The sequence below is a fragment of the Eimeria necatrix genome, genomic scaffold (assembly GCF_000499385.1).
Source record: "Eimeria necatrix Houghton genomic scaffold, Enh_scaff166, whole genome shotgun sequence".
Taxonomy (NCBI): domain Eukaryota; phylum Apicomplexa; class Conoidasida; order Eucoccidiorida; family Eimeriidae; genus Eimeria; species Eimeria necatrix.
This window is the reverse complement of record NW_013652346.1, coordinates 2,501-12,500: the sequence shown is the minus strand read 5'-3', so window position 1 is coordinate 12,500 and position 10,000 is coordinate 2,501. Positions and strand designations below refer to the sequence as shown.

The following is a 10,000-nucleotide window of genomic DNA, read 5'->3' as shown; positions in this document are numbered from 1 at the left end:
GCTGTAGGCTTCGCTGTACGGGCAGTGAGGAAGGAAGCTGCAGCAGCTGCAGCAGCAGCGTAGCTGCAGCAGCTGCAGCAGCAGCGTAGCTGCAGCAGCAGCGGCTGGAGCTTAGGAGTAGTGCGAGCAGCAACAGCAGCAGCAATAGCAGCTGCTGCAGCTGCAGCAGGGGTGGCAGTGGTAGGATTAGTACGACGAGCAGCAGCAGCAGCAGCAGCAGCAGCAGCAGAAATAGGTAGAGAAATGTGCTGCTTGTTTAATGCGGAAAAAACTTGTGTGCCTGTGAACTCGCAGCGTTGCTGCTGCTGCTGCTGCTGCTGCTGCTGCTGCTGCTTCTCCAGCTTGTGTCAGCGTTTACCTTTGTATTAGAGAGCAAGCGAATGAATTATTCAGTTCAGTCAGTTGCTCGAATTCACTTATCTGTTGTGCTGCTGCTGTTGTTGCTGCTGCTGCTGCTGCTGCTGCTGCTGCTGCTGCTGCTGCTGCTGCTGCTGTGCTGCAGGCTGCATCTTCGGGGAGCTGCTGCTGCGTCGGCCGCTGTTTGCTGGCCAAGGCGAATTTGACACTCTGAGCAAAATTTGGCGACTTTGTGGTGAGAAAATGAAATTAAAATAAATCTAAAATTTAATTTTAATTTTAAAATATAATTTTTAATTTTAAATTTAATTTTTAAAACATAATTTAAATAATTTAAACAGAAAAAGCGAACAAAACAAACCCAGAAGCAGCTGCAGCAGTTCAAGAGAAGCCACACTGACGCGGACAGCCAGCCGACGCTGCTGCTGCTGCTGCTGCGCTGCTGCTGCTGCTGCGCTGCTGCTGCTGCTGCGCTGCTGCTGCTGCTGCTGCGGCGGCTGCTGCTGCCACTGCTGTGCTGCTGCCACTGCTGCTCCTGCTGCAACTACTGCGGCTGCTAGTGCCGCTCCACCTGCTGCCGCTGCACCTGCACCTGGCGCTGCTGCTGCTGCGCTGCTGCTGCTGCTGCGCTGCTGCTGCTGCTGCTGCTCAGGGACTCAGTCTGAAGAAACTTGGCCGGGCTTCAATGAGCTGCCGCTGGTGAAGTCCAGAGCTCTTCCGCGGCTGCCGAACTGCCCGCCTTCTTGGCGCGAAGTTTTCCCGCCCCCCTCCAAACACCTCACCATGGGGGTCTGCTGCTGCTGCTGCTGCTGCTGCTGCTGCTGCTGCTGCTGCTTTGGTGTTGCTTTGTTGTTGTTGCTGTTGTGGTTGTTGCTCTTGTTGCTGTTGTGGTTGCTGTTGTTTCTGTTGCTGTTGTTGTTTTTGTTGCTTTGTTGTTTCTGTTGTTGTTGTTTTTGTTGCTGTTGCTGCTGCTGCTGCTGCTGCTGCTGCTGCTGCTGCTGCTGCTGCTATCGCTGCTTCTGCTGCACTTCTGCTGTCTGCGTTGCTGCATGGCCGTTACTTTTCCTTTTTTGCTGTTCTTCCCGAAGCAACTACTTGACTCCAAAAACCCAAACAAACAAATAAATAAATAAATAAATAAATAAATAAATAATTAATTAATTAATTAATTAATTAATTAATTAATTGGAGTTTTGCTGCTGCTGTGCATGCAGAATGGCGGGGTGCTGTCGGACTTGGGTCTGGACCTGCTGCAGCAGCTGCTGCGGCCAGACCCGGAGCAGCGGCTGTCTGCTGCTGCTGCACTGCAGCACAACTATTTCAAAGAAAGTCCGAAGCCCCAGCCCACAGAACTCATGCCCAGCTACCCGGACACCAACAACCAGGGCAAGCTGCTGCTGCTGCTGCTGCTGCTGCTGCTGCTGCTGTTGCTGTTGCTGTTGTGGTTGTGGTTTTGCTGCTGCAGGCGCGGTTTTGCTGCTGCTGCTGCTGTTGGGGTTTTGCTGCTGCGGGCGCGAGTTTGCTGCTGCTGCTGCTGCTGCTGCTGCTTTTGTTGCTTCTCCTGCTGCTGGAGCTGTTGCTGCTGTTGTTTCCAGTGCTGCTGCTGATTCTGACTGCTGCTGCTGCTGTTTCGGGCTGCTGCTGCTGTTTCGGGCTGCTGCTGCTGCTGCTGCTGAAATTTCCCGCTGTTGCTGTTTGCTGCGCTGCTGCAGCACGGAGGAAGCGCAGGAAGGGAGGCAGTGCGGACCTGAATGAGCAAAAACGTGAGCTTTTGCTGCTGCTGCTGCTGCTGCTGCTGCTGCTGCTGCTGTTTCTTCTGCTGCTGCTCGTCTGCCGTTGCTGTTGCTGCTGCTGCTGCTGGCCTTTTCTCTCTGCATTTCGCGCTGCTTCTGGTGTTTGGGGTGTCTGTACATTTTGTTTTTCTGCTGTTGCTGCTGCTGTTTGGGGTGTCTGTACACTCTGTGTTGCTGCTGCTGCTGCTGCTGCTGCTGCTGTGGTGTTTATACACTCTGCATTTCCGCTTCTGCTGCTGCTGTTCGGGGTGTCCGTACACTCTACGCTGCTGCTGCTGCTGCTGCTACTTCCGTGTCTGTACACTCTGCGTTGCTGCCGCTGCTGCTGCTGCTGCTGCGTTGTCTGTACACTGTGCGTTGCTGCCGCTGCTGCGGTGTCCGTGCACTGTGCATTGCTGCTGCTGCTGCTGCTGCTGCTGCTGCTGGGGTGTCTGTACACCGCAGACCAGGACTCCTTCCGCTTCGACGCTCGAGTGGATCCGGAAAAGTTTTTGTCAGCTTTGGATCAAAAAGCTCGGAGCCACGACAGGCGGCAGAGAGATATTAAATGAAAATAAAATATTTATTTTATTTTATTTTATTTTATTTTATTTTAATTAAAAAACGCGAAAAAAATCGGCCAAATTGGCCGAGTGGCGCCCCCTGTGCCCGCCGCCTCTGGTGCTGCTGCGCTGCTGCTGCAGCTGCTGCTGCTCCGCAGCAGCAGCAGCAGCAGCAGCAGCAGCAGGCTGTTTCTTTTGTGTCTCTTTCTTTGCTTCTTGTTTGTCTCCTGCTGCTGCTGGTGGGCTCTCTTGCTGCTGCTTCTTGTCTGCTGCTGCTGCTGCTATTTGTCTCTTGCTGCTGCTGCTGCTGCTGCTGCTGCTGCTGCGCGTTGCTTCCCTTTCTCGTGGTTTCTTTTCATTTTTTCTTTTTTCATTTCTTTTTATTTCTTTTTTCTTTTTATTTCTTTTTTCTTTTTATTTCTTTTATTTCTTTTTGTCTTTAATTGTCTTTAACATCTTCTGTCAATTCTTTTTAATTTCTCTTTTTCTTGTCTTTGCCTTTCGCGTCTCGCAGCTTCTTTGCTTCTTCTATTCTTTTTCTTTTTATTTCTTTTTCTTTTTATTATTTCTTTCTTTTAATTCTAATTATCTTTTTCTATTTGCTGCTTTTATTTATTTGACTTTTCTAATCTGTCTATTTTTGCTTTCCTGCATTTGGCGGGCCGTGGGGTGTACGTACACCTCAGCAGCCTGCATGCATCATTTCAACCGAACACCGCCGACGAGCAGCAGCAGCAGCAGCAGCAAAGCTGCAGCAGCAACTGCTGCTGCTGCTGCTACTGCCTGTTTCGTTGATTGGCTTTAGCGACATACACTGCAATTCCCGTTGTCTTAGCTGCTGCTGCTGCAGCGCTGCAGCAGCAGCAGGTCACTTTTGCTGCGTCGCTGCTGCTGCTGCTGCTGCTGCTGCTGCTGCTGCTGCTGCTGCTGCTGCTGCTGCTCGCCTCACAGCGTCGCAGCGTCAGCGTCTACGGCGCGCTGCCGCACTGTTGCTGCGGCTGCTGCTACTGCTGCTGCTGCTGCTGCTTACAGTTTTCGTAGACGACTGGCAGCTCTGCTGCTGCTGCTGCTGCTGCTGCTGCTGCTGCAGTGTGGGGTCTGGGGGGTCGAGCTTGGCAACAGTGGAGAGGACCTGCGCTGCTGTCTGTACAGCCCAGAGCAGCAGCAGCAGCCTGGTTTGCTGCAGCGGCAGCAGCCGCAGCACAGCATGTTGGCTTAGAGTAGAGTGCATGCTGCTGGCAGCAGCAGCAGCCCAGAAGAAGCAAAGCCAGTAAACCCTAGCAGCAACGCTGCTGCTGCTGCTGCTGCTGCTGCGGCTGAGGCACAGCAGCGCCCCAGCAGCAGGCCACGCCCGCAGCAGCAGCAGCAGCAGCGGCCCCAGAATGAACGAAGGCAGCAGCAGCAGCAGCAGCTGCGGCGCGTAGCGCAGCCCGCTCACTGTCAGGTGCAGCACGAAGGGAGACACAACCAGCCCCAGCTGCTGCAGCAGCTGCTGCAGCAGCAAACGCCAGCCCCCCACGGGCAGCAGCACGGCCCCCAGCGAGCTGCTGCTGCTGCTGCTGCTGCTGCTGCTGCTGCTGCTGGGCGCCGGGGCCACCCGCAGGGCCGCTGCTGCTGCAGAGCTGAGCCTGTGCAGCAGCGACTTGCTGCTTGCTGCTGCTGCTTGCTGCTGCTGCTGCTGCGTCTCCTCCAAAGGGGAATAGTCAGAGAGGCAGTGCAGCAGCAGCACTTCTCCCTCATCTAGGCGAAAGGCCCTGGCCAGCTGCAGCGTGGAAGCAACTGGTTTGCTGCTGCTTCTTGCTGCTGCTGCTGCTGCTGCTGCTGCGGGTGGCGCTGCGGCTGCGGCGAGCTGCTGCTGCTGCTGCTCTGCGAGGAGCAGCAAGTGCTGCTTTTGCTTCTGCTGCTGCTTCTGCTGCTGCTGCAGCAGCAGCTCCAGCCCCAGGCAGCGGCGACTGCATGCGTTTGCTGCTGCTGCTGCTGCTCTTACTGCCTTCTGGCTGTACACAAACAGCAGCAAACTGCTGCTGCCCCCCGTCAGCAGCGACAGCAGCAAAAAGGACAAAAAGAAGTGCAGCGGTGCTGCTGCTGCTGCTGCTCTTGCCTTCCCCGGCAGCGGCAGCAGCAGCAGCAAGTCGCTCCCCATGCTGCTGACGCCTGCGCAGACACAACATACAACCTTCCTGCTGCTGCTGCTGCTGCTGCTGCTACTGCTGCTGATCTTGCTGCTGCTGCTGCTGCAGCAGCAGCAAGTGCAGCAGCGCAAGGGGCGAGAAGTGCGCTAAGTGCTGCTGCTGCTGCAGCAAGTGCAGCAGCGCAACAGGCCGGAACAGCGGCAACAGAGAAAGCCGCAGCACGAAAAACAGCAGCAGCAGCAGCAGCAGCAAACGCAGCGGAAGCAACTGCAGCAGCAGCAGCAGCAGCAACAGCAGCAGCAGCTAACCCTGAAGGAGCCACAGCGTCAGCCAGAAGGTAAGGGAGCGAAGGGCCCGGAGTCTCTTCTCCGTCCTCGCTGCTGCTGCTGCTGCTGCTGCTGCTGCTGCTGCGGGTGCGTCCTGAATGGCCGCAGCAGCTGGGCCCGCAGCAGCAGCAGCAGCAGCAGCAGCAGCAGCAGGGGGGGCGAGGAGGCCCCTGAATACGTCGAAGTTAGCAGCAGCAAATGCTGCAGTGCCCAGCAGCGGCAGCGGCAGCCAAAGGGCCTGGAGGCAGCAGCAGAGGCTGCTGCTGCCGAGCAGCAAGCAGCAGCAGCAGTGCAGCAGCAGCGCGAGGGCCAGGGGGGCCCCCGCCACCATATAAGCTGTGAAGGAATTATATGCTGCTGCTGCTGCAGCACGAAGCCGCAGCAGCCGCTGGCTGAGGCGGAGGAAGTAGGCAAGAGGTGCTGCTGCTGCTGCTGCTGCCAGCAGCAGCTGCTGCTGCGGCTGCAGCTGCAGGAACAGCTGCGCCGCGCGAGCTGCAGCAGGAGCAGCAACAGGCTGCAGCAGCTGCCACCACAGCAGCAGCAAGCAGCAAAAGTCCACAAGAAGGGCCCCCCAGATGGACAGCAGCAGCAGCAGGGGGCCCCTGAGGGCCTGCAAGCTGCTGCAGATGCTGAGGACTACTGCTGCTGCGTTGCGGCGCAGCCGCTGCTGCAGCAGCAGCAGCAGCTGCTGCAGCTGCTGCCGCAGCGGCTGCTGCTGCGCGCCGCCCCCCGGAGCCGCCCCCTGCAGGTGCAGGTAGACGCAGCAGCAGCACAGCAGCAGCAGCGCAGCAGCAGCAGCAGTGCGCAGCAGCAGCCGGCGGCAGAGCCGCGCTGCTGCTGCGCGCAGCTGTCTGTACACCCGAACCAACAAGCTCATTTCTCCTGCTGCGCTGCTCCTGCCATTGCAGCAAAATTAAAAAAGAAAAAAACAAAATAAAAGAAGTGAGGGAAGAAGAGGGGCTTTCGGGGCTGCTTCGAGCTGCTGCTGAGGTGTACAGGCAGCTCCTCAGGTGTACAGGCAGCTCCTCAGGTGTGCAGACGCCTCCGGTGTACAGACAGCTGCAGCAGCAGCGCCAAGCAGCAGCTGCTGCTGCAGCAGCGCAGCAGCAGCAGCACAACAGCAGCGAAAAAAGCCGAAACGAGCCACAATCGCGAGAGATTGGGGGAATTAAATGCCAAAAAACAAATTAAATGCAATTATAAATGCTTTTGTCCAGTTTTGTTTAAAAATTTAACTCAAAACAGCGCAAACGGCGCATGCAGCGCCGCCGGGGCCCGCGAGCTGTACAGACACCCGAGCTGCAGCTCGCGTCTGCATGCTCTTCTTTCGAATTTGCTTTCATTAAATATTTATTTTAATTTATTTTCGTTTTTAAAACTTATTTAATGCACATTTCCGCAACAATTGCAGCAGTTGGAGTGCATGCGCGGCGCTGCTTCGCCGGATTCGTGTCTAGCTGTCTCAGTCACTTCTGTCGCGGAGAAACTTCATCTCTTCTCGATTTGAAATAAATAAAAGAAAAACTCCATTTATTTTCAATTTAAAATAAATAAAATAACAAAAAAAGATTTTAAATGACAAATGGTCCTCAGTTTTCGCTTCTTCACTTCCCGGCTGCTGCAGCCCCCTGCGGTGTATGTACACCTGAAACCCGCAGCTCTTTCCTTCACTCCTTTAATTCCGGTTTTAAGTGCTTTCATTAAATACAAATCCGAAGAAATAAACAATTGAAGTAACTCCATAATGCCAATTAAATAAATAAATTAAAAGAAGAAAAAAGCTGCTGCTGTTGCTGCTGCTGCTGCTGCTGCCCCCAGACACGCAAGACAGCCTCAGCTGCAGCAGCAGCAGCAGCAGCAGCAAAACAAGAACGGAGGAAACAAACAAACAAAAGCCAAACAAATCAATAAATAAATTCCAAACAATAAATAAATAAATAAATAAATAAATAAATAAATAAATAAATAAAAAGTAATAAATTAATTAATAAATGAGAGCTGCTGCTGCAGTTCAAATGCACAGCAGCAAAGCAGCAGCAGCAGTTTTGTGTCTTCCTTTGAGGCAGTGAGCTGCGGCTGGCCACTGGCAGCTAAAAAGGCAAAAAGGAGATGAGCTGCAGCAGCAGCAGCTGCTGCTGCTGCTTTTGCTGCTGCTGCAGCAGCAACAGCACCAGCAGCAGCGGCAGCAGCAGCAGCAGCTGCTGCTGCTGCTTTTGCTGCTGCTGCAGCAGCAACAGCACCAGCAGCAGCGGCAGCAGCAGCAGCAGCAAACATCACATCTAGAGGGCATGCAGGTACCAGCTCTTCACTTTTTATCTTTTTGAGTATCTTAAAATGACTTTGAATTTAACTTGTTTTGCTGCTGCAGCAAAACAATTCAACAATTTAATTTGTTTTGCTGCTGCAGCAATTCAACAATTTAATTTGTTTTGCTGCTGCTGCTGCTGCAGCAACTCAACAAGAAAAACAGAAAACTCGAACTGCTGCTCTAATGCCGCGGCTCTCCCTGTCGTGGATTCTTTCTTCAGGCCAGACGCAGCTCACCACACCTGCAGCAGCAGCAGCAGCAGCAGCAGCAGCAGCAGCAGCAGCAGCAGCAGCAGCAAAAGCAGAAGTAGCAACGGCAGCAGGGAGCTGCTGCAGCAGAAGCAACAACTGAAAACGATGGCGGTGGTTGGAAGTGGCAGCACCAGCAGCAGCAGAAAAGCAGCTGCTGGTTAGCAGCAGCAGCAGCAGCAGCAAATAACCGTATCAGCAGCAGCAGCAGCAGCAAAAAACCATAACAGCAGCAGCAGCAGCAACAACAGGACTACTAGCTGTGCGCCGCCTCCGTCGGCTTGCTCCTTCACATCTTAATGTCTAGCAGGGTTTAGGGTTTAGGGTTTAGGGTTTGGGGTTTAGGGTTTAGGGTTTAGGGTTTAGGGTTTAGGGTTTCCTAACCATCGTGCCCTTGAACAAACTGAGCAGCAGTAGCAAACGTTAGGTTGCCCGCGCCTCTTTCTGCAACTGCTGCATGAACTGCAGCAGCAGCAGCAGCAGCAACAGCAGCAGCAGCAGCGACAGCAGCAGCAGCAGCAACAGCAGCAGCAGCAGCAGCAGCAGCAGGAATTTTGAGTAGCAGCAAATTAGAAGTAGCAATAAATGGTGGGGAACTGTAAGATCGCCAGTTGCGCGAAATTGTACCGAAGAAGAAATGAGTTGAAATTCAAATTGAATTAAATTTTAATTTTAATTTAATTTAATTTAATTAAAGTAATTTAATTTAATTTAATTTAATTTAATTTAATTTAATTTAATTTAATTTAATTTAATTTAATTTAATTTAATTTAATTTAATTTAAAACTCACCGACAAATTTAAAAGGACCCTTCAGCCCCGCGAGGCGCTGCATGCAGCAGTCGCAGATCTTGTCCAGGAGCTTGTTGGCCTGGACTTCTTCGTAGTTGAGGCCTCTTAAGAGGTCTAAATGCGCAAAAAAAGAAATAAATGAATTTAATTTATTATTTTTGATTTATTTTCCTTTTTTTTAATTCATTTGGCCCCTTTTTTGGCCCCAAACTGCCCACGGAAGCCCCAAAACCAGCCACCGCTCGCAGCCGCCAGCCCCGGACGAGCCGCAGCAAACTCCCCAATTGCTGCTTTAAAACCACACAAATCAATTTAATTATAAATTAAAATATTAAATTAATTATTTAATTCAAAAATAAAATAATAAATCGGGACATGAAGGAGAAAATCAGTAGGTGGGAGCGATAGTTGCTAGCAGTGACGCAGCAGCAGAAGCAGCAGCAGCAGCAGCAGCAGAAGCAGCAGCAGCAGCAGCAGCAGCAGCAGCAGAAGCAGCAGCAAACAGAAAAGGCTGAAATGCAAGAGAGCTGCAAAGGCAAAACAGTAATCCAATTAAACAAATAAACAAAAGTAATTATATGACACGAAGCTCATGGCTGCAGCAGCAGCAGCAAGAGCAGCAGCAGCGGCAACAACAGCAGCAGCAGCAACACCAGCAGCAGCAGCAGCAGCAGCAACACCTGCAGCAGCAGCAGCAGCAGGAACAGCAGCAGCAGGAACAGCAGCAGCAGCTTATATACCGTCGAGGGTCTCGGCCACGATCTTCTCTACGTCATCAGGGCGCCAAACTGGAGCCTCCTGGAGATCAAACAAATTAGGGTTTAGGGTTTAGGGTTTAGGGTTTAGGGTTTGGACAAAATTTTAAAAAGAAAATCTGCTGCTGCATTCAGAAGCATAGACTACGAGCAGCAGCAGCAGCAGCAGCAGCAGCAGCAGCAGCAGCAGCAGCAGTAGCAGCAGCAAGTTTTAGTAAAAAGAAAGTGTCCAAGATCATATCTCTGGAGAAAAGAACTGCAGCAGCAGCAGCAGCACTAAAACTATTATAATTTATTTTCAAGAAATATTTTTATTTTAATTTTTTAATTTATTTTTATTTCCTTTGATTGCTTTTTGCTTCTCACTTTCGCAACTAAAGGCTTCCTTGCTGCTGCTGCTGCTGCTGCTGCTGTTGCTGCTGCTGCTGCTGCTCCCTCTGGGGATTTCATTTCTGCCTTTATTTGCTGCTGTCTTTAAATTGTTTCTTTTTTATTTTTTCTTTTTTATTTTCCAAATTCTTTTTTCTTTTCTAAAATTCCTTTTTGCTTTTTCCCCTTTTTGCTGCTGCTGGGGCTGCTGCTTCTCTCGTGCCTCTTCAGTCGCTGCTCTCCGTTGCTGCTGCTGCTGCTGCTGCTGCTGCTGCTGCTGCTACTGCTGCTGCTGCTGCTGCTGCTGCCGCTGCAGCTGCTGCTGATAGTGATGATGACGATGCTGCTTATACTTCCGCTGCTGCTACTACCGCTACT

General features: G+C 52.1%; 4 protein-coding genes across 4 annotated transcripts in view; all 4 read right to left on the bottom strand.

The window, feature by feature from the left end:
• Nucleotides 1-416: 416 nt before the first annotated feature.
• ENH_00019690 (hypothetical protein) lies at nt 417-2,270 on the bottom strand (the record flags this gene model as incomplete). The annotated part of the gene is made up of 3 exons (XM_013579393.1): nt 417-544; nt 1,140-1,394; nt 1,706-2,270. The coding sequence occupies 3 exons, from the start codon at nt 2,268-2,270 to the stop codon at nt 417-419; spliced, it is 948 nt and encodes a 315-aa protein (XP_013434847.1).
• Nucleotides 2,271-3,523: 1,253 nt separating this feature from the next.
• ENH_00019680 (hypothetical protein, conserved) lies at nt 3,524-6,027 on the bottom strand (the record flags this gene model as incomplete). Its single annotated transcript, XM_013579392.1, has 4 exons — nt 3,524-3,631; nt 3,723-3,836; nt 4,131-4,846; nt 5,133-6,027. 4 exons carry the CDS (start codon nt 6,025-6,027, stop codon nt 3,524-3,526), a joined length of 1,833 nt encoding a protein of 610 aa, XP_013434846.1.
• A 2,058-nt stretch (nt 6,028-8,085) lies between these two features.
• ENH_00019670 (hypothetical protein) lies at nt 8,086-9,703 on the bottom strand (the record flags this gene model as incomplete). The annotated part of the gene is made up of 4 exons (XM_013579391.1): nt 8,086-8,168; nt 8,499-8,612; nt 9,239-9,296; nt 9,620-9,703. The coding sequence occupies 4 exons, from the start codon at nt 9,701-9,703 to the stop codon at nt 8,086-8,088; spliced, it is 339 nt and encodes a 112-aa protein (XP_013434845.1).
• A 54-nt stretch (nt 9,704-9,757) lies between these two features.
• The window catches only part of ENH_00019660 (hypothetical protein), a gene marked incomplete at both ends in the record, with an annotated part of 741 nt that continues 498 nt past the window's right edge, over nt 9,758-10,000 (bottom strand). The window contains one exon of the mRNA XM_013579390.1: nt 9,758-10,000. This exon is cut by the window's right edge and continues 498 nt beyond it. Coding sequence (XP_013434844.1) covers nt 9,758-10,000 — 243 coding nt within the window.